Here is a 24924-nt window from a genome sequence, read left to right as displayed (position 1 = left end):
ATTTTTGCATAGCGGACGTGTGTTTCCGGTCATGTGACCAGTGCTGGAAAAACCCATCTTACATACCCCATGTTAGATGAGTCACGCGCAACAATGAGCCACTTCGTATTTCATTTATTGTATGGTTTATAAAAAATATATAATGCCATTTCAATAAAGCGCAATCAAATAAATGTGTTAGCAAGACTTTTAATTAAAATTGGAAATAAATAATCGTAAAAAACGCTATTTTTAATTACTGCGCTCTATGACGTCAGTAAACAAAGTCGCACGCGCTTTTTTTGGTGTGTAATTGTACAAAAGTTCGTTTTCGACGTCATTTTTTCCACAAATTTATAAATTAAAATATGCTAGAAATACTATAAATCATGTTTTTCCGGTCCGGATCGAAAACTCCGACCCTTGGGCACGTGCGTCAGCCGGTAAAGAGGCTTGGCGACCTGAAAAACATGATAGATACTTATATTGTGCTAGGGGGGTCCGGGGGCATGCCTCCTCTGAAATTTAGAAAGCCAGGATGCAATCTGGTGCATTCTGGGCGTTTTAAGGTGCTTTATTTAGTAGTGGAAAATGTGAGTTTTAAGATCATGCAGTCAACTACCCATACTGCAACTAATTAATGGGCCGATTTTTTTTTGTCAGAATCATGTGGATTTAGCCGTGTACTAGCATTTAGGCAGCTATTTTCAATAACTTTAATCTCACTTATAAACATAAAGTTTACCATTAGAAGACAATGTGACACATGCAAGACCCATGTCAGTAGATCAGACAGATCAAGGTCGAACTCGGGTCTTTTTTGTGTGAAAAAATCCTAGTATTTTGGCTTGTCCAAGATGTAACATGGCAATACATAAAGGGATTTGAAATAACTTGGCACAAAAGTTTACCATATCAGACAATGTGACACGTGCAAGACCCATTTCAGTTGATCAGAGAGGTAAGGATCAAACTTTAGGGTCATTTTTTGCTCAAAGTTTCAAGTACTTTTGCTTGTCCAGATTTTTACATCTCCGTGTAAAGAGAGATTTGAAAGAACGTGGCATAAATGTTCACCATGAAAAGACTGCAACTCGCATGCAAATCCCCATTTATGTAAGTCAACTGTCAAGGGAACACTTTGAGGATGCAATTCATGCATTACTTGGTGTACATGTATATCAATTGCAAACAAGTTTGAGCGTCACTGCCAGTGATATAACAAGAAAACAAACTCTATTTTTCTGAGAAATAAATTTATTACACAAGTCTTTGCGTTGAATTATGAAAGACAATTACAAGTATGTTACATCATATAAAACACATCAGACTCCATTTATAGAGCCTTACATTATCAAAGTACATGTACAATAAAATATATTTTTAAAGCATTTCTTCCCATTTCTCAAAACCATGATGAAAGATAAATCATTACAACTACAACATGACTGGATACCACAAACAAGTCTGGACTCTTATTTTATAATCATTATGATGTCAACTAACAATAAGGTCATTTTAATACAAAAATTATTATGCCACTTAACAAGTCTGTCAGACTGATTATTATTTGTATCCGAAATATCCATATGTGCATGTGAAAAGCTCTCAGCTTTCAATGATACTATTCTTTGCTATATCTAGGACAAAATACAGATTATTTTACTCTAAGGCTATATAATCATTACTAATTGAGACTAAACATACATTTTACTGTTGAACGAAATCTTAGCAGTGATTTATCATTTGAAATACATTAATATGTCTCCAATAGTAAAATAACTGCTTCTTAAATGATTTTCAAATGTGGGCATCATTCGTAGATTTGTTTACAGGTACAAGAGAGCTAGCAAAACAGATATAAACTGCAGGAGGCTCTAATATCCAAAGTCAGCACCTCCAAACACCACAGTTACAATGAATGACTTATATCCCCCAAGGCAACAAGAGTACAGGTAAAATGTTATCATTACATTATCAATATGAAATGCTAATATAAATTTTAATTGATTAACTAGAACAAATAAGATTAGATACCATGATTTTCCGATATTGCCTGACCCTTCAGTCATGTTTGGTATAATTTGAGCACGACGGGTAAAGAACTTGTCTAATGTACAACAGCAAAAAACCAAGTTGACTAAAAATGAGTCTTTGGTCTGGTAAAAGCTGGAATTCTGTATCGATGTCTGTTGAAAAATATTCTTATCCAGGGCTCTTAAGAGGACTGTCATCCGACAGATTATTTCTATATAACTACATAGGGCAGTTAGGGCGTTTCACAGGTTGCGAAATTGTTGGAGTTAAATGTTGATTTTTGTTACTGTTGTACAACTAGAGCATCCAGCAACGATATTTTAGTAACAGATAGTAAATGGCTGTATGCCTTACATATACAGAGAATTTAGCTGATGGTGTAAATTTACAGGATCAGTGGCAAATAATGCGATATCATCCGCAAACAACAGCTTAAAAATAGATAATATATCAATGTCTGACTCAATTAAATTGTGAAAGTCAACAGAGTCTTTAACATCATTGATAAGCAAAAAAAATAAAGGGGGATAATGGCTCCCCTTGTTTAACACCAAGTGATATATCAAACATATCAGAGTAGGACATATTACTAGCATCCTAAATACAAGCCTTAACACTTATATATAGAGATGTTATCATATTTATCATTTTGGAGCTAACTCCATAATCTACTTATTCTACCCACAATGCATCATGGGTAACAGTATCAAAAGCTTTTTCGTAATCAACAAATGCACAATATAAATTATGTTTGCTTAGAAAAGGATTCTGAATTTATGTATGTAAAATAAAAATACAATCAGAAGTACTGTGACTATTTCTAAATCCGAACTGTGATTTATTATATACATGATTGTTCTCACACCATTTATCAATTCTATTTCTAAGAACCAATGAAAATATCTTGGCAGTAATATAAACTAAAGTTACTCGTCTATAATTTGCCGGATCAGAATGATCACCTTTTTTAAAGATTGAGACAATAGCCCATTTACTCCACGCTTCTGGATAGACACCCTTATGAAATATTTAATTAAATATTTTGGTTAAATATGGAGCAATAAATTCTTTGGAATCTATGCAAAAATCAGCAACATTAGATGTGTAACAGCTCTTATTACGTTTCAGACTTGAAATGATTTTACATATCTCATCAACAGTGAAGTCGCAATCCAATTCATTAGTTTCAATAGTATTCACAGAAACAGGATAATTGTTAACATCGAAATTGCTGGGATGGGGTGTATTTGACATATTTTTGAAATGCTGAACAAATTCATCAATACTTATGTCATTAGAATTTGTATTTTTTTCACCTTTATACTTATTTATATATTTCCAATATGATCTAGCATTTGTCATGCTAAGTGTAGCTAATGTACATTTTTCAATAGATGAATACCTTTCTTTAGCGTTACAATACAAATCCCTAGTATTCAAAAATAATAATCTGTTATCAAGTGTAGGATTTTCAGTATACAGCCTTTAACAATTGTAAAAAATATTTTTTACGTTGCTTACAGGTGTTATCAAACCAAAGCGACTGTTTTCTGTGGGGTGGACTATTTCTGTTACCTGTAATAACATTAAAAGCTTTTCACAATCTGTTATCTTTATTTAGCAGAGTAAAACTGTATGTTAAAACCAAACTGCTATTGTTTGACTCTTTAGTTGTGCCTATTATAACATATGGATCTGAAGTGTTGGGAATCTAAAATCTAAATGAAGTTGACAAATTACATCACAAATTTTGTAAATACATTTTATGCGTCCGCCAGTGTCATCGAATGCTGCTGTTCTGGGGAAACTTGGTCGCTTTCCACTATAGATCTGTTCTTTGTATGGAGAGAGCTCTAAAGTTTTGGTGTAAAGTTATGAACTCCCCAAATTCTTTAAATGTATCGGTTTATTATAATACTGTTTGAGACAACTCCTTTGTAACCGTAAATGTTTAACAAAATTGGCATAAGCGGTTAAAGGTTTACTCGATGAATTAGGTTTTAGCAAAATAAGGAGTGAAAATATCAACTTTCAGAACTACTTTAAATTCCTTTGTAGTTACTTGCCTTGATCAAAACAGAACACTGGACTTTGAACCAGTAAATGCAAAAACATGTTTAAAAATTAAATGAATGTTTTATAAATTTAAATAAATATATATTTGAAAATTAACAACTTACCATTTATAACCGGTTATCCCGTTTTTCAAACATTTTCTTGATCTTTGAAGCTGGAATGTTCGAACATTTGCTTTCATACCAAACAAATTACAGACAAAAACAACTGTTCGAACATAAATAGAATTTTATATTATCGTTCAAATGCATTTTGAACTGTTTGCCGTTGTAGTACGTCAAATGAGCTTCCCGGAAAATTAACACAACAAATTACAGATAATCCAATATTTTTTACCCTACCCACACCTCAAAATTTGTCAACAAACTAGCAAGGCATTCACATTTTATCTGGTAAACAAACCTGTTTTCAAGCGAAACAGACTGGTCTCTGAAAGTAAGATGACTGAATATTAATTTACTATGAAACACATGCAGTCTTAAACTAAGAAGAATGTTTAAAATCCAATGAGTATCCGCATTTGTTTTGATAACACATTTGACCTTTCAAATTTTCATTCATTAAATAGGGGCGTAGTAATTTGGTTATGTATTCATGCCCAACTTAAAATAAAAGTGTTTTCATTATTTTTTGAAACATATGTGCACTCATTAAAAACTTCATTGATTACTGTTCGTAAAAGCTTTGCACTAAAAAACGAGCGAATAATAAACTATAAGTATGAATAGCAGAGAACTATTTCTCAGCAAACCGAAAATAGAAAAGTTGACAGCTATAATTTTGCATAAGGGGCGCCCCGTGGGTAGCGGTGTAAAAAGCACACTTTTCAAAAAAGGAGGTAATTCAGATTTAAATAAAAAAACTAATAAAACTCCGAAAATAAGCATAAAATAAACAGAAAATTTGTTTATTTCAGTGTAAGATTGTATTTTATTTCACTCGCGATCATAGAAAAACTACATTTTCCCTCGTGGCTTTACCACATAAATATATTTTTCTATGACACTCGTGAAATAAAATACGATCTTACACTGAAATAAACAAATATCCTCTATATATTTAATAATCGTTATAAAGTTTTTTTTTAAAAAACGATATTGAAGATTCATTACGAAATCGTCAAAAAGATTCGTTTTAACTAGTACACGGTGGTAATACCAGTAATAGTAAATGTAAATATTGTTTAAGTCTATACAATCAACATTTATGATTCATGGAGAAATTGACAGAGATGATTTGTTATAGTACACGGTGGTTTTACCAGTAAAAGTTTTATGTAAATATTGTTATAAAGTTATAAAAGCAACATTGATGATTTATGACAGAATGGCTGGATATGAAAAATATGAAGTTATAATAAGCGGCATCGCTGATTTACGACTGAATCGCGCGAGATGAATCATTTTAGTACACGGTGGAATCACCAGCACTAGTTAATATATACTGTTAAGAAGTTATTTAAAACGGCCTCCCTGATTCATTGCGGGATCGTCAGAAATGAATGTAATTATATTACACGGTGGTATCACCAGTACTGATACTGATGTTTTGTCGATTCATATGAATGTAATAATCCTCAGTTATAAGTCTTGTTTGTTAACTGAATTGAGTTATGTGAATAAGATATAATTGATGGTTTTGCAGAACCATTTTCGTGTGTACGTCTCTATTTGCAGATGCATAAGGATGGCATTTTACCAGATGCTTTACCAGAAAGCTTGGCGGGCAAGGTGGATCTTCTCCTGGAACTGCTAAAGAAGTGGGTGGCCAAAAGTAGTATTCTCCATTACGAAAGTTGTTCGTTCAGTTGGACAAGTAGAAATTTATTTACGGATTAGGGAGAAGGGGTATTTTGCCTGCTCACGTTTTTACTATTGCAATATATTTATTTTCATAAAGTTGAAGTTATAAAAGTGTTTTGTGACTTACGCTCTTGCAACTCTACTGGTTTAAGTACAGTATTCATGAATGCTTTGTATATTTGGTAATAAGATTCAGATTCAGATTCAACTTATTTATTAAGTAACTTGAACACAAAGTGCTCCTCATTACATGATAGATATAATACATTTCTAACATATATACAACGATAACATGGTAGGTTTGAAATCTCAGACATGAGAAAATAACTTAAAATCAATATTTTAACATAAAACATTAACACAAGAAATATTTGCATTACACTAACATTTCACTTACACAGTGAGGATGGACTAACAACTAATAACTAAGTATTTATTTAATAACTTTCATGATGAAAGCTAGATTTTTAATAAAATATATTATGGTATGCAAAAAAGCTTAAATGTAAACCTTAATTAAGATCATGAAACAATATTTACAATGTTATGACGACGTTCAAATGCTTTCGAAACAAATTTGCACAAATTAAAGGGACTGTACACCAGATTGGCACCAAAACGAATCTCAGGACAATTATCAAATAGAATGTCTTACGCTTTGATATCATAATGGTCAAAACAAGTACCGAAATGTAAAAATAAATGTGTCGGAGACCGGGTTCGAACCCGTGTCGCCAAAATTCCAGTGCAGCATCGTATCGACTGAGCTACGAATACTTACTCTAATTAGGTGACATAATTAAGCTATAAACCTACCTCGATAATATCAGGTGATAACACCGACTAGCCAATCACGTAAAAGGAATGAAAGGAATGAATTCTACTTGGTAGACATACCCAGTAATCTTTTAAAATGGAAAAATACGAAATAGCTGCTGAACTTAAATAAATTGTAAACTTTGTGGTACTTCAGTTAGTAAGTTTCAATGCATAGTACACATCGATGCATAGTTTTGCCAGTTTTCGATAATTTTCTTCATTTTGTTTCGCTATTTTATCATACGGAGTACAGCCCCTTTAAGTTGTTCGGAATAGTTTGTATCTTGCATAAGATCAATAAATTTCATCACACTAGGCCTAACGATATATTTTCTTCTCAAATACATTCTACGTAAGTCATCATAAACATCACAAACACAAACAAAATGAAACTCATCTTCAATGTCACCATTATTACATATCGAACAATAACGTTCATGATGACCAATTCTGTTATTTCCAAAACGTCCAGTTTCAATACGTTACTGGTGAGACAGTTCGATGATTATTATAGCTAGTACTCATTCCAGCTTGTGTCAAGTTCAACTTTTGAAAAAGGATTCACTTGATTTGAAATGAAGAATGATTGTATCCGAAATGTGTACTGACTATACATGATATGCTGTTTATTGATATCTTATACGGATATATGCGATAAAATTATTCGAACACTTGCACCTGATAATGACGATATTAAAAGCAGTGAACATTGATTAAGATCTGCTGGAGAAACAAGTGTTTTCAACAATGCAGTTAAGGACAGAATGTCAAAAATATGGTGTTAGTTAAGTGAATCTAGTGAACATAGATACGTGTAAAGGTTTCTTTATTATTTGAAATCGACATTTAGTTTGTAAACGGAAGATTAAAATTCCATGTCAATTATGAGTATATTAAAAAAGATCACCATATTAAGAATATTTGGTTATTAATATCACCTTACCCGTTCTTTAAACTTCATCGGTTTCCCAAGTCCTTCACGGAGACCTCCAAAATAATACCATTGAAAATATTGATTTTGTTGTTTTCTATAGGAGGTTATAGAATGGTATTCAGGGAAATATAATTTCCTACGTTTGATTAAAACGAATTAGAAGGAAATTATTTTTCCTTGTTTATAATGAAGTAATCTCCAGGTGGCGGTTGATAAACACGAGGAATTCGTGCGAATATGAATGTAAAGGCATTCAGCGTTGGGGAACCGATCCGTTTACATCGATTCAATGATTGTTAAATTTTACAAGAAAATGTTTATTGTGAAAGTTTTCTGTTACTATGCAATTTCATCATATGAATGATAAATCTGTTTTTCATTTGTATTCAAAGAACATAACCATGTTATATGCATTTGTATAACTTGATAAAGTAAACATGAATAATAATCAAAGCGCGAATGCGCTGAAAGACTATCTGCGGGCAAATATATGAGAGTTGCAAATTTTATTTCAACAATGGGAATGGGTGAAGGGCACATAGATAAAAGTGAAAGGTCAAGAGGCTCAAGAGCGCTTGTGCCAACATTGGGCGATGAAACAAACACATCTATATATATTTTATGGCGTGTTGTGTCATTTTGTTTATGTAAAAGTCACTTCAATCGTCGTATTCCCCCGTACCCCATGTATTTAATGTTACAATGCATGCCCATTCCAATCATTTCTAAGGGTTTTTAAGGGTTGCTTTGATTAGATACCATACGATAGGAAAGTATAATACATCATATATATCATTTCCTTTTATAAACATACAGGTTTTGTGTAAGGAAAATCATTTTGTTTTTCAAACAACTTTAGCAGTTATTCCATTCAAAATGAAGCTTATCATTTCATTCAACGTTTCCCTCATCCCCATGTATTTTAAGTGATAATGCATGTCCCTTTCAATCGCTCATAAAGGTTTTTCGTTGCTTTGATTAGATATCATACGTTAGGCAAGTTTAATGAACATACACTTTTTAATTGTTTAAGGAAAATGATGATTTTTGATTTTACCAACAACAATAGCAATGATTCCTCGCAATATGCAGAGCTTATCAGATGGTCGTTTTCACGTGGTGAGGACAAACATGTGGTTAGTTAATGTATGTAGAAACTATTTTTAGAATATCGGTCAATTAATGTAGTTGAAATTATTTTTAGATTATCGGAAATTGTCTGTTCTAAGAATGAGAATATGATTGTGCCTTTTCAAATTTTATTGATAAATAAATGATATTTATGTTTTACGTAAGTATCTGTGTAGAAATAGTACTAGTGCTGTTATGAATACTTCGCACTCCTTGGATGTTTTACATGTTTAATCCGAACTACTTTGCTTCACCGATCGTGTGCATAACTCACTGTCGTATCAGGGCCGGCATGTGTGCTAATATAAATTGAAAGCCTAATGTCTAAAACTATGCCAAGAATACACCGGAACAAAGCTTTTATGCAAAAAAATGAAAACAGCTTATTAGAAATATAAACCCCTAAAAACCATAGGGTGAATAGTATTTTGTTATTGTGTAGCAGGCAAATCATAGTATTTGAAGCGTTAGCAACGCGAAACCTGAGATACAACTATTTTGACATTCAGTCAATCATTTTTGTTTCTCATCTCATAAAAGTAATATCAAATAGACACTATTACAAATAAGCCTGCTTCAAGGTCACGTCAGGTTATGATAACACACTTTGCAGGCGATTGGACACATGCGGTCGGTAATTATTTCTGGAACATCTCGGGCTAAACTCAGAGTGAATTTCATTATGTTATCTTCCTACCAGAGCCTCCATTATTTTGACCCACATTAATCTGGTAAATATAGCGATCTAAAATAGTTATATGCTGCTAAAAATATCACGCCGGGATACAGAAATACAGCGTGGAAATAGCCGAACAAGCATGAACTCATACTCGGACAGCAATACAACTAATCTTTTTATGGTTTCGACGTCGTTCTGCTAAACATAGAGCGCATTGAGGCAAAAAATGGGTTACATTGACATGAAAAGAAGTAGTTCTTTGGAGTTTGCGGTCCTAAGACTACCTGCGCGCATGCACAGATAGTTTAAAAAATGATATGTTTTCTATACATCTCTGTTATGGAGCTTGTGGGTGATGAGGCCCGACATCTAGTGGTACGAGACAAATCCTGTAAATCTGGATGACAAACGGGCAGAGGTTTCTGAGTTTTCCCCAGAAGGAGGGTTTTATCTCAGTGTTATCTCGGCCAGTCGACCACGTGTTGTTACCAAGACATACTTTGCCTGTATTTTCAATGAAGTAATTTTGTCATGAAGTCATGAGGGTGACGTAAAACTTAGAATACAAATGCCCAATAAAGGTATTACTTGTAAACACGTATTTTTACGCAATTTAAGGGATATCATCATGGAATTTTCAGTATTGTTTCATAAAATGTCATTTAATTAAACCACTCAAAGCTGCACTCTCACAGATATACTATTTTTACAACTTTTTTTTATTTTTTGTCTTGGAAAGAGCAAATATTTGCGAAAATATCTGCAAACCAATGATATAAGATCGCTGACAAAAAATTAGATCGTAGATTTTCATATTTCCGTTCGGAAATTAATGATGTATGGCTTAAACGGTTACTAACGGTTTAAGAAAAATTGATAAAATATCAATTTTTAACTTAGATATAAAAATCTGCGATCAATTTTTTTGTCAACAGTCTTATATAACTGGTTTCCATGGATTTTCGCAAAAATTGTTTCGTTCTAAGACAAAAAATAAAAAAGTTGTCAAAACGTTCAATCTTTGAGAGTGCAGCTTTAATGAACCGAAAAAAAATGCAATGTATGTCCGAATGCTCAAAATTGCGCGATGCAGCTCATATCATGTATGTGTGAATACATATTGCAATATTTAACAAAGTAATTGAACAAGTTTTGATTTTTCTCAGTTTTAACCGTATTACGAATCATTCGGCGACGAAAATTCGAACGTATTGTCACGTTTTGGTGACGTCAAATATCCGTCATTAGCAACCTCGGAACCATCGCTGCTTATAAAGCGTTTGTAGTGGCTTTCATCTGCCTGACTCTCTGGATATCCATTAAACTCATTACTCGAAGCATCGTCAAAGGCATTCTCAAATTCTGCATCATCTTTCTTAAGTTTGTCATGGTCAATGTAGTCATACGGTGATTTTGATGTTGGGCTGCTCCCCTCCCCACCAGTCGCATTGAAATACCCCGGGTTGTCTACACCAAGGTCGGGGTTGCTATCAACATAGTGATTAGGCTCAACAAAAGGCCTCACATCCCCATTTTCAAACGGTGGGATAGTTTCCGGTGTTTTCAATGACGTTTCAGAATCTGTGGATTTCTTTGAGGCTGAAAATGTCTCTAAGCTTGGTCTTTCATTTGGTCTGTCTTTTGCTCTTGTGCTGTCCATAATAACAGCATACTGACTCCCATTGTCTGTTGAAAAGTGTGGTATATATCCGGGACTTGAGGGCGTATCTGGAATTCCACCTATAAAAAGCGCATTCGTCGCGTGCGCTGGGGTTTCCCCGTCATACTGGTAAAGCTCGTTCTCCGTCACAGTGACATCACCACCCTGAGAATCGTACCGAATAGAACGAGGTCCTGGACGTTTTTCGGGCTTTTTCTCACGCCTGCGACGCCTAGATAAAGAAACATGTAATATGCACAACATTTACTCAAACCATGTGTGATATTTAACAGACATTTTATCAACCTCTATATGGGGAAATTCCACTAGAGTGTTTGGGTTAACAACACTATGAGTAGACTAAACATATATGTAAATATATCAGAATGAGCTCAAACAACGCACTTTGAAAAAATGTGTCGAGATATCTTAAACATTGAATGTATGTCAGACCTGAGGACAAAGACACGGACTTTACTACTAGCGCATCATCACCATCATCATGATCATCATGATCATCATCATCATCATCATCATCATCATCATCATCATCATCATCATCATCATCATCATCATCATCATCATCATCAACAACAACAACAACAACAACAACAACAACAACAACAACAACATCATCATCATCATCCAAGAAAGCATGCTCCTGTCTTGGATCAAATAGATCTACTCATTACAAAACGGAGAATTAATTTAGCATAAATATGTTTATGCTTGATAGAGATTTATCAGGGTTTCAATTAGTGAAAGTGTCGATTTAGCATTATTCACTGTTTTGAAATTACAACCCGCTTAAGTGTCAGCCCGCACAGGGTTTGGACACGTATTCGATCGCATACAATTTGGAACAATAAATGAATGAAGGATTCTGACATTGTATACATTTTAGGCATATAAGTAAATCAAATGTTTTAAATATCTCCAAACCACTGAAAAACATATGAACGTATACTAAAGGACGTTCTAAGACTTACCTGACAAGACATATAATCAGCAATATGATAAGGAGGAGGGCAACCAGAGTGCCAATGATTCCTCCAACAATGGCCGCTATATTGGCTGAAATAGATAATTGATATTCAGTAAGCATTTGTGTTGTTAGATTTGTTGCTAATAAACAAATACATTATCAGGAAAAGGATCAAGGGGTCCAGTATCAGGAGGAGTATCAAGGGGTACAGAATTAGGAAGGGGATCAAGATGTAAAGTATCAGGAGGAGGATCAAGAGATACAGTATCGGGAGGAGGATGATCAAGAGATACAGTATCAGGAGGTGGAGGATCAAGAAATACAGAATCAGGAGGTGGAGGATCAAGAAATACAGAATCAGGAGGTGGAGGATCAAGAGATACAGAATCGGGAGGATCAAGAGACACAGAGATACAGTATTAGGTGGAGGATCAAGAGATACAGAATCAGGAGGTGGAGGATCAAGAGATACAGAATCAGGAGGAGGAGGATCAAGAGATACAGAGATACAGTATTAGGAGGAGGATCAAGAGGTACAGTATTAGGAGGAGGATCAAGAGATACAGTATTAGGAGGAGGATCAAGAGATACAGTATTAGGGGGAGGATCAAGAGATACAGTATCAGGAGGAGGATCAAGAGAAACAGTATCAGGAAAAGAAGGATCAAGAGATACAGTGTCAAGAGGAGGAGGATCAAGAGATGCAGTATCGACAGGTGGAGGATCATACTGAATCAGGAGGTAGAGGATCAAGAAAAATAGTGTCAGGAGGAGGATCAAGAGATACAATGTCAGGAGCTGAAGGATCAAGAGATACAGTATCAGGGGAAGAAGGATTTAGAGATACAGTATCAGGAGGAGGAGGATCAAGATGAACAGCATCAGAAGGAGGACGAAGGGGTACAGTATCAGGAGGAGGATCAAGGGGTTCAGTATCAGGAGAAGGCTCAAGAGATATAGTATTAGGAGGAGGCTCAAGAGATATAGTATTAGGTGGAGGAGGATCAAGAGATACAGTATTATGTGGAGGAGGATCAAGAGATACAGTATTAGGAGGTGGAGGATCAAGAGATACAGTATCGGGAGGAGGTGGATCAAGACATACAGTATCAGGAGTATGATCAAGGTTTTCATTGACAGGAGGAGGATCAAGGGGTCAAGTATTAGTATGAGGATGAAGGGTCCTGTATCAGAAGGAGGATCAAGGGTTCGGTATCGGGAGGAGGAGGATCAAAAGATACAGTTTCAGGAGTATGATTAAGGTGTTCAGTATCAGGAGGAGGATCAATAGGTCCAGTATCAGGAGGAGGATCAAGGGGTACAGTATCAGGAGGGGGATCAAGGGATCCATTATTAAGTGGAGGATAAAGAGGTACAGTGTCAGAAGGATCAAGGGGTCCAGTGTCAGGAGGAGGATCAAGGGGTCCAGTATCAGGAGGAGGATCAAGATATAAAGTTTCAGGAGGAGGGTCAAGGGGTCCAGTATCAGGAGGAGGATCAAGATATAAATTGTCAGGAGGAGGATCAAGGGGTCCAGTATCAGGAGGAAGATCAAGATATAAAGTTTCAGGAGGAGGGTCAAGGGGTCCAGTATCAGGAGGTGGATCAAGATATAAATTGTCAGGAGGAGGATCAAGGGGTCCAGTATCAGGAGAAGGATCAAGATATAAAGTGTCGGGAGGAGGATCAAGGGGTCCAGTATCAAGAGGAGGATCAAGATATAAGGTATCAGGAGGAGGATCAAGAGGTCCAGTATCAGGAGGAGGATCAAGGGGTACAGTATCAGGGGGGGGGGGGGGTCAAGGGTTACAGTATCAGGAGGAGGATCAAAGGGTCCACTATCAGGTGGAGGATCAAGTGATCCAGTATCAGGAGTAGGATCAAGATATAAAGTATCAGGAGGAGGATCAATGGTACAGTATCAGGATGAGGATCTAGATGTGCAATATCAGGAGGAGGATCAAGGGGTATAGTATCTGGAGGAGGATAAAGATATACAGTGTCAGGAGGAGGAGGATCAATATGTACAGTATCAGGTAGAGGATAAAGGGGTACGGTATCAGGAGGAGGATCATGAGTTACAATATGAGGAGGGTGATCAAGAGGTACAGTGTCAGGAAGGGGATTAAGCGTTTTGCAATTATATATCCTACACATAAGTTTTGACGCCCCTATTTTGGGGGGAAAGAGTTGCATATTAGTGAACATACATTATAATGTACATGCTTATTGGTTTGTTGTTGTTTTTTTTAAAATTGGTATAACACTGATGCCTCCCAATATTATTGGACTCCTTTGACAAATGTTAAGACATATTAGTATTTTTTTTTTAAACCAAGGCAATTACCGAGTCATGGAAGTGACGTCTTCCGCCGTATGTTATTTATACTCACTGTCGTCCCCTGAAGTCCCCACTGCAGCCCCGGCAACAGGCGTCTCTGTGTCTGAGAATAGCATTTACAAGTTTAACGTAACACACGAAATCGAAATATAGGTTTAACCGCTCGATCATATTAACATACAAAGTATTACAGCCCAAAATTTTAACAACACTTCTGTCAAATGTTATGCTTTTCCCAGTTAGATTAAATTATGTTGCGATTTGACTGGAGTGTACGTTCACTGAAAATATTAATGTAATATAAATAACAATAAACTTCAGAAAACAATAGTCTTATGTTATGTTATTATAGTAATATATCATTATTGAGTTTGAATAAAACATTATTTCTGTTTATGCTATTGCAAATACATAAAAAAAATCCATGTAAAACAGTTCACTGGTACATTAAGTCGTCACCAGTTCAAAACGTCTTTAACTCAAAGGGAGGCAAATGTGTAAGACAAATGTTATGGTGTCAATAAGAGTTACCTGTAAAGATGTAAACATGGCAACGTGCATGAACATGACATTCGAAGCAATACGTTGCCCTCCGACGTAGCAATTATGACGCAATTTAACACGTGGTATACGTACACACTGTTTGATACTCGTCGCCCAAGCACATCTCAACAACAGAAAGCACTAGTGTAACTTATGGGTGGCTCTTTCTTTGTGATCGTGTAAACATGTGATGACGTGGACACATTTTAAAAAGAAAATACTTAACCTTTTAAATAATGGCGGGCCAAACAACCTTAAAAAATACACCCGAGAAAAAGGGAGACGGAAACACACTGACAACTTTAGGATACGTATGACCTTCGGGCCTCGTACGTTACAATGCCATTAATTCATGTTTTCATTGTTTTGCATTCCCCGGCGTTGTATTTCAATATTTGCATTTCATGTTAGCCTAACTAAATAAGAAACCACATCAGACGGTTAAGTTGGCCTCATTCTATTTTGGGTATAATAATACATCTTCGGATAGCGTTTCAACTGCAACTTTTTATGTTGTTGTTTTTTTTTTTTAAATTGAACACCTTTTTTGCTGACAAAATTTATCATTTAAGACTGTACTTACTATCAGCTGGACATTCATCCTCGCCACAACCCCGACTCTCCGTCTGCTCCTGTCCGTCCCCTCCCGAACAGGCCTCACCATCCCCCTGAGGTGCCGGACTCTCACACTTCCGGCTTCGCTCCTGGGTTCCGCCCCCACAGGTCACGCTGCATGCGCGATAGTTTGTCCAGGGGCTCCATCCGCCATTAACGGATTCTGAAAAAGCAAATATGAATGACTAATAAAGAAATACGTACACCTCAGAAATATAAGTACAATGTTTTAATAATTGAGCCTTTCAGCGTCTGCCACTGGGAACATAATTGTATTGTCCAGTTATTTCTTTAGGTAACGTATCGTTTCTAACGTTTTCATGAAGACCAGATCGCGTTGAGGGTGCGGGTGGTCCAGTTGTTAAGGCCTCGGGATCCGGGGTTTTAGGCACACTATCATCTATGCTGTATTGGCATCTTCATATTTTAGATATAATAATACACCTTCAAATAGCATCCAAACGGCTACACGTGTCTTCTTAAAAATGAACACCTTTTCTTTGCTGAGAATATTGATTATTTAAGACTGTATTTACTATCAGCTGGACATTCATCCACGCCACAATCCCGACTCTCCGCCTGCTCTTGTCCGTCCCCTCCCGAACAGGCCGCCCCTCCACCCTGAGGCGCCGGATTCTCACACTCTCTGCTTCGCTCCTGGGTTCCGCCCCCGCAGGTCACGCTGCATGTGCCATAGTTTGTCCAGGGGGTCCATCCGCCGTTCACAGAAGCTGAAAAACGAAATATGATTACTACTAACGAAATACGCAATACGTGCACTTCAAAAATTATAAGTAATAGTTTAAATAACTGAGCATTCCTGCGCTCGCTCGTGAGAGCCACTCTCAACGGAAATGCTACACGTCCAGATGGCGCATGGACTACCCACCATCAACGGTAACTTGGAGAATAAATATGGATAAATGAACGAGGAAACTCTGTTCACAGTAAAAATGATGGGAGGGATTATGTCCGCCTTAAAAAATGGATGGGGGGGATTATGTCCACCTATACAAAAATGAGCGGAAGGGATTTTGTCCGGGGGGATTTGTCCGCCTCCCTTCACAGTGTAGTAAGATTTAAAACAATTGAGCATTTCCTGGTCCGCCTCTAGCGCCGCTTCACTTTGATGACGTGAACCAGGGACTCTATTAGCCGCATTCGGAACTCCTCGGCCATTCTCCATCGAAAACATGTATATGGACGCTTTACAATGTAAGAAATCTTCACATTTTAATAAGGCTGTTTATCGCCTTTTAATTTCTATTTAGCAGTTATACCTAATGACTTTACTCTGAGGAATCTTAATTATTTATGCAATAATTCACTTACTGGCAATCATTTTAAACTTAGATATACAAAATACACGTTAAATCACTACAATATATTAATACTATTATTAATATTTTACAAACTACCTCTACTGATATACCGGCTTACATCCGGGGTTGCTTTCGATGGAAAATGGCCGAGGAGTTCCGAATGTATTAGCCGTCCAAACTAGACTGGTACCCTCTTTCTCTTTTTTCCAAAAATATATATATTATATTTTTGTAGAAAAAGTAACGTAGGGTACAAGTCTAGTCCAAACTGACTTAAACATGTACGAAATGGGTCCACCAAAACAAAGCCGAAAGGTTAAAGTAAAAGTAATGGTGACGAACACTTCGGAATGTGAGAGGAAATAATAAAAAATGACTGACTATTCAAGGGCATTAATTTTAAACATCAATAGTTGGCGATATTGGTACCATTTTGGGACCAACTTGCATGTGTAGAATGCTCATTTTAAAGCTGCACTCTCACAGATTGAACGTTTTAACAACTTTTTCTATTTTTTTCTTGGAACGAGCCAGTTTTTTTAGAAAATCCATTGAAACCAGTAATATAAGTCTGCTGACAAAACTTAGATCGCAGATTTTTATATTTAAGTTCAAATATTGATGTTTTATGCATTTTTCTTAAACCGTAAGTAACGGTTAAATCTATAAAACATTAGTTTTCGAACGGATATGTGAAAATCTGTAATCTGATCTTTTGTCAGCAATTTTTTAATCATTGGTTTGCAGATATTTACGCAAAAATTGGCTTTTTTAAGACAAAAATAAACGAAATTGTAAAAATGGTATTATATCTGTGAGAGTGCAGCTTTTAGAAAGCATGAAACACAATTTGAGTAAAATAATATTTCGGCTGTTCAATTATTATTTAATTTTTAATTTAAAATACATCGTGGATTAAAACTGAATAATGTTATGCAAGAAAGACAACCGATCTTTGGTACTTTAAGATGCCTTGTATACTTATTCTTCTTATAAATTAGTATATAATTTATGTACTTTGCTATGCCGATTTTGATAAAGAGGTGTACATATTTAGACATTATAATGTCTACCGATAAAACAAAACCTTATTAATACATCTTGAAGAAAAATACATTACAAAAATCTTCAACAAGTTCTAACTTTAAAACCATTATATCAGCCAATATATTTAAAGGTAACGAACTTCTTTCAACCTCTAAAACAATTTCGACTTTTGTCACCAAAACATGTAACGATAACTCTTCTAGTTTTAAAACTTTGATTTTTACTAATAGTGCGGATCCAGGAGTTGATGTGAGAGGGGTGTAACTCCGGGGGCGTTGAGGGTTTTTTAACAATTTCTAGTCCGAAATGGTGCGTTTGGGGCTTATTTCATTACCTTTTTCGTCTATATTGAAATTAAAAGTAAACTTGGATCCGCTAGTGACAAATCTGATAAACTACAAAAGAATATATGAAATTTCTTCCGACCGGTTTTCATCTTTATGTTATCGAACTTTCTACTGTTTTAAATCTTGTCAGAGCGTTTTTTACGAAATAAAACCTTCTAATTTCGGATATATATTTTTCCCGAACTTCCTTGTCCTTTTATTGATATAATAATTACTCAAATGATTGTATTTGAAAACAACATAAACTAACTTATAAAATGATCAAAGTAAATGCAAATGATTCTTTTTAGACCCTTCTAACAACTTCATAAGGTGTAAACCATTTCCAACTAATGTTATTCTTTAAAATCTGAAATCAATTAATTTATCAAATATAAATAAGGGGTTAGCGCAGTGGTTAGCGCACAGCTCACTTCTCATCAAGGCGACCCGGGTTCGATTCCCGGCCTGGGCATATGTGAGTTTGGTAAGTGGTCACCAAACCGGACAAGTGGGCTTTCTCCGGGTACTCCAATTTCCCGCACAAAACAAGACCATGCTCTCGCGCAAATAGTTTAATTACTGTTATAAGGTTGCTATTCATATTTTTGCTATCTTGTTCTAACCGAACATACCTGTTTTATAACTAAACCCGTCCCTGCATTTTTTATGAAAAACACTTTCGATTAGTCCTGCATACATAAATACACCCAAAACTAGCTCAATCCGATAGTCTGTGTCAGGTTTTCCAGTTTCACTGCCTGTCACCCAAGTGCCTGTGCGTCTGTATTGTTTAAGGCGTTTGGACCCAAAATGCCATTCTTTGAGGTTTTTCAACTGAACCTTGACTCAAATGGCATTCTAAGCATCAAATGGGGCAGTTCTACACATCTTTGCACACATTTCAAGTTCTCGCAGTCAAATTTTCACTAAATTTGGACATTTTCAGTGCTCGTAAGTTTGCAGACGACTCATTTTTTTTAAAAAAAAAATAGGCGAATGTTGTGAAAACCAGGAAAAAGCATATTTTGATCAACCGGACAAGATAAATGCATTTAATTGTGAAAAATTGCCAGAAATAGTGAAATGCAATACATTTCTTGCCAAAAAATGACACTTTTTAAACAAAGCAGTTTAGTCCCTTTTAGGTTACACACCACCATTGTCATTTCCTCAATAATTCAATGTGAAATGATTATTTTTAGACAACATTTAAAGGCATTTCGAGCGAATGCAGGCTATGATAAACATATATATTCTTAAAGTACAAGCTTTAATTACCTTTTAAGCCAATAAAAAGGGGGGTCAAGTTATTCCTAAGAAAAATATCTCCACTTGAAAAACAAACTCTAAAAATTGCACAGTCCGCCATGACAGTTCTTCCAAAATGACCTTTCAACATTAGGGCAGCAGTTTATGCTTAAATCTCTATTCTAAATGATAAATCAAGCAATAATAGATACTCAAGGTATAAAAGTTTCAGGAATAATGATATTTTTGATTTACAGTGTATTGAGCATGTGAAAACATGTCTATCAGTCATAAAAACATTATTTTTTATTGAGAATTTTCCACACAACGGAAGTACATATGACGCAATGGTGACGTCATACCTCTACAAATCTTTCGGAAATATCTCTGTGAAATAACTGTATTGTCGCATTCGGAACTCCTCGGCCATTTTTTTCAAAAACAACGATAAAATGGCCGAGGAGCTCCGAATGGTATCGTCGTTACCAAAACAGAGGGAAGTAACAAACGATGGAGGTTACATAGAACCAATAATTTCGTTACCTAAATATCCGTTGTATCCCTTACATGCCTAAAATGGGATAGGCAATAAAAGGATACTTAAAAATCCATCCCCAATCCATCTACCGACAAGTGACGTCATAACACTCAAGGCCGTTGCATGTCCGGGATACGATATCCTAGCACCATGTCAACACACCGTAAAGCTGAACCTATATGTACCCGGACAAGTGCCGTCATTACACGTGGATTTCTTCCTTCCACATACTGCTAACCGTAGCTAACCTATCGTGTCTACACACCGTAAATTTCTATATGCGCTCGAAGCGCTGACGTCATTAAACTTACGTTCTCCGTCTCGGTTGACCTCTCTTATCCAATGCCCTCTATGTACTGCTGACCACATACTGTTGGGGCGGCGCTCATGACCGTGTCTGTACACTGTGAAGCTATACCTATATTTACCTGGACAAGCGAGTTCCTTTGTCTCAGACAAGCTCTCTTTTTTAATGTCTTCAACACACGGCTGATCACTGTCTATTGTCTTAGTTACGAATCCAGACAGCGTACAACTATACTTATATTTACCTGGACAAGCCAAGTGATTGCACGTGAGTTGTTTCGTCTCCGACATGGCTTCTTGCCCACGTTCGTCCACGCATGGCTGACCACTTCCGGTTTGGATTGGATTATCACAGGATCGTGTCCACACTGCGAAGCCGCCGCCGCATGTCACCGTACAGTCAGATGTGCGTATCCAGGTGCTCCAGCCACCGTTTTGGTTTTCTAAAACAATAGAAACACTTTTAAAATATGGACGTTTTCAACAAACACTGTAGATAAATGCAGTCACTCGGGACGGAAGCAGTTGTTGTTATTGAAACAGGAGCTTAGAAATTTTCATAGATAATGGAGCAAATGTTCAGAAGGAACTTAAGAAGAAAACAAAAAAACATTAAAATCAATCATTATTATAGTTGTTTTTCTATGTTAATCATTATATCATTTCTAATTAAAATGTCCGAACGCACAAAATCGCGCCATTCAGCTTCATGTGTTTTACATTGAAATTGCTAAGCACCATAATAATAATACAGTTTTAATAACATTGATAACAATGTGCGTTTAGATCGTTGAAAGTACGAAGTCATCTTAAATTGGCACAAAAAATTAATGCCATTTTTTTTTGTTAACTAAAATAAATTATTCATTGATTATTTTCGAGGTTGTCCGGTTAGCGCAGTGGTTAGCGCACTCGCTTCTCACCATGGCGACGACCCGGGTCGATTCCCGGCCTGGGCGCATATGAGTTTGGTTTGCGGTCACCAAGCCGGACAAGTGGGTTTTCTCCGGGTACTCCGGTTTCCTCACAACACAAGACCACACTCTCGCGTAATATCATGCCAACGAGAGTGCTTAATATAAGTTGCAATAGCCTGTTCCACAATCGTTGAAAAATAAATTAGTTTAAGCTGAACTATTATTTTAACTCATTTTATGTGAAAATAATAGTTTAGCTTAAACAGATGATTCGTATGCAGATAAAAAGATGTTAGCTATACTTTGGCGCTTTTCCAACAGGAGAACGTATGGCCACGTAGCTATTAATTGATTTTTTTATAAAGGTTAATATTTCTTTTCTGTACACAAATCATATGTTGCTGTTTTAACTAGTAAAGTCAAATGAGTTAAACGTAGTACTGCATTAAAAATTATAATTGCACCTCTTTAAGATTTGGATACTCAAACTAACCGATGCACTGGGCTGTATTACACGCCTCAGCTTCAAAATCTGAGTTCTTTTCCTGCCCATCATCGGCATCTACACACAGCCTGCCCTCCCCGACAGGTGTGGGATCATTGCATGACCGCGATCTTGACCTGACCCCGCCCCCGCAGGACACCGAACATGTGGACCAGTCTAACCATAAGCCCCAGCCACCATTAACTGTTGGAAATATACAGATTTGCATGCTGTAGCCGTCACCATGGTTATACATGCTTTGTAATGTGATCATTATAAAGTGTACGAATGTTATTTTCGTTTTTTGACATTAACGAGCCGGCAGCAAAATACAAATATCCGTTTTGCCATTTTCATTAACATCAATTAACATATTTATTGCTTAAAATTCCTTTCACAGTTTGAAATAACATGCTTATACGGAAAAAATAACATTTTTATGCAGTTACAGTTTATGGTACGTAAGCAAGCTCTAAACGTTAGAATAGCTTTTCATACGAAATCAGGTACAAAAGCTTAAAAAAATCAAAACATTAATATTGTATAAAGCCATTAACATTTATATGTATATATTAAGCAAAACTGATTACCGGGACAAATAACAAGATTGCATTGCTCAGATCTTGTTTCAGTATCAACGCGATCTCCATCAACATCTACACATAGCAATCCCTCCCCGACAGGTTTGGGATTATCACATGACCTTGACCTTGATCTGACCCCGCCCCCGCATGTCACCGAGCATGAGGTCCAGTCTGACCAGTCTCTCCATCCACCATTTACTGATTGAAAATTAAACATTGTAATGAATGTACACGCGTGAACTCTTGCACATTACGTTATTAAATCAAAGTACTAAATTGATCGATAGAAATAGAAATCGATAAAAAAAAGTATACATGATCAAAAAATAACTTATTCTGAATCAAAATTTGTTTTAAAAATCGCAATATATTCGAAAGAATCATATGGGCGAAATTAGTGCACTGTTATATAATTTGGTTATGAAAGATTTCCTTAGATCCTTAAAGTATGAGATTCTTTCAAAAATATTTTATTTCAAACCTCTTTTGCCATAATCTATTCTAGAGTGTGAACGATTGAAACTGACCGGGGCATATGGCTGTATTGCACGGCTCGGCTTGGGAATCCGAGGTTTTTTCATGCCCGTTGCCATCTATACACGACAAGCCCGCCCCGACAGGTGTGGGATTATCGCATGACCTTGACCTTGACCTGGCCCCACCCCCACAGGTCACCGAGCATGAGGACCAGTCTGACCATAAGCCCCAGCCACCATCAACTGTTAATATTTTTCAACCTATATATAGTATGTATTTCAATAAAAAAAGTCATCGTTTACCATGCATATTGTATTTCTTGGCCATGCTTTGAGTATTTCCCGATAATATTGAATGTGTACATAATAAATTCTAATATATATATATATATATATATATATATATATATATATATCTGTCCTATTTATGTATGGCAAACAGATTTATTAATGTGAGTATTTTGTGTTACAGCGAAATACAACTGGCCATTCCAATAAACACAAAATTACTGTATGGTAAACAATATGTAATCAATTTTCCACATATTACCGGAACAAGTTTCGAGATTGCATTGTTCAGTTGTAATTTCTGTTTCTACGCGCTGTCCATTTTCTCCAAGGCACACTAATCCCTCCCCGACAGTCGTGGGGTTATCACATGACCTTGCCCTTGACCTTGACCCGCCCCCACAGGACACCGAGCACGCTGACCAGACCGACCATAAGCCCCAGCCACCATCAACTGTCATGATATATCAACTGATATATATTGATATGACATTTATTTCACTGTAATGTTTCAACCAGTAAACACCAAAAGCCAAACATAAGTACTGAGGTCTCAATGCTCTATTTGTCATGTTTCGTTTTAATGTATATATAAATTAGGGATGGCAATGGGTACAGATTATCATAACTGATTGGTGGATATCTTTATTTAGGAATTATGCATATTAATGAGGTAAACAATAATATTTCAGTATGAAGAACTGTAATTTTAAACATTAATTCGTAAACTACAAAACAAAATAAATAATTTTCGTTCATTGTAATTTTGAATGTTGTTCCTTCATGAGCGTAGTCGCGAGCATTTAGACGCTTGAATATGACCCAAGTTTTACTTTTCATTTATAGTGCAGAACATGTGTATGTATAAAATGAAATGAAAAGGACAAATTAAAGCATGAAACAACATTTGTTTTCTTTTATTGAGTTTTCTGTTAAGGTACATAATGCCAGTTTTAAAAGATGAAATGACCGATATTCAACCAACGCACAATAAACATGAACGATACATGTATACACAAACTTGCCTTTCCCGAAAACAAATTCAAGTTATCCGAGTAATCGAGTACCCGAGTAGTCGATCGTAAGATTGTCCGAGTACTCGAGTACCAATTTTACTACTCATTGCCATCCCTGATATAAATCAAATACCAATGTTCTGTCGGCTAAGGAAACTGCGAACGAAATATGAATTTTCTGCTTGGGGCATCTACACTAAGCATGCTAGCAGTTATTTTCACATTTCTAAACTATTGTTAATATGTCAGCTGAATAAAACCGCAAGAATGGTTCGGAAAGTTCGTAAAATTTCATCATGAAAAAGAATGCATGTTTAAAAAAATGTTATTTGAAGCAAATCAAGTGCAATGCAATCTACATACAATTCTAGAAGAAAACTAAATATCTTTTCAATTGCTACATCTAGTTTTCAGGAACCCATGAAAACACACTTTAAGTACAATCGAAGCCCGTTGACTACATTTTCTCTTGGCTTGAACTTGATGTAAAACACCGACTTCATTCTGCTTAAGCAGTGCATTCCCACTTGGCTCGAGTTTTCGGGGATTCGAGATAGAGCCTAGGAGTAAGAGCCGACAGGGTTCGACTGTAGATTGACTGGGGTCAAAACTTATTCTTATATTAAAATTCCGCGGACATCCAGAACAACCCTTGTATATGGGTTCGACTGTAGATTGACTGGGGTCAAAACTTATTTTTATATTAAAATTCCGCGGACATCCAGAACAACCCTTGTATATGGGTTCGACTGTAGATTGACTGGGGTC

General features: G+C 36.1%; 1 protein-coding gene across 7 annotated transcripts in view; it reads right to left on the bottom strand.

The window, feature by feature from the left end:
* Positions 1-7374: 7374 nt before the first annotated feature.
* Positions 7375-24924, bottom strand: part of LOC128236487 (semaphorin-5B-like) — a 29797-nt gene continuing 12247 nt past the window's right edge. For 2 of the 7 annotated variants that reach the window (XM_052951364.1, XM_052951367.1), the window contains 10 exons: positions 23403-23594; positions 22904-23095; positions 22383-22574; positions 21802-21996; positions 20637-20834; positions 16138-16332; positions 15570-15764; positions 14496-14546; positions 12107-12191; positions 7375-11349 (listed from right to left, as the gene is read on the bottom strand). In XM_052951364.1, the coding sequence (XP_052807324.1) occupies positions 10635-11349; positions 12107-12191; positions 14496-14546; positions 15570-15764; positions 16138-16332; positions 20637-20834; positions 21802-21996; positions 22383-22574; positions 22904-23095; positions 23403-23594 (2210 nt within the window). In that variant the 3' untranslated portion in view covers positions 7375-10634. The remainder of the gene's footprint in view (positions 11350-12106; positions 12192-14495; positions 14547-15569; positions 15765-16137; positions 16333-20636; positions 20835-21801; positions 21997-22382; positions 22575-22903; positions 23096-23402; positions 23595-24924) is intronic. The other 5 variants (XM_052951366.1, XM_052951365.1, XM_052951368.1 and 2 more) reach the window with 5 other exon arrangements.

Source organism: Mya arenaria, chromosome 6, assembly GCF_026914265.1.
Source record: "Mya arenaria isolate MELC-2E11 chromosome 6, ASM2691426v1".
Lineage (NCBI taxonomy): Eukaryota > Metazoa > Mollusca > Bivalvia > Myida > Myidae > Mya > Mya arenaria.
Note: the sequence above shows the minus strand (reverse complement) of the source record. Positions and strands in the feature narration are given on the sequence as shown.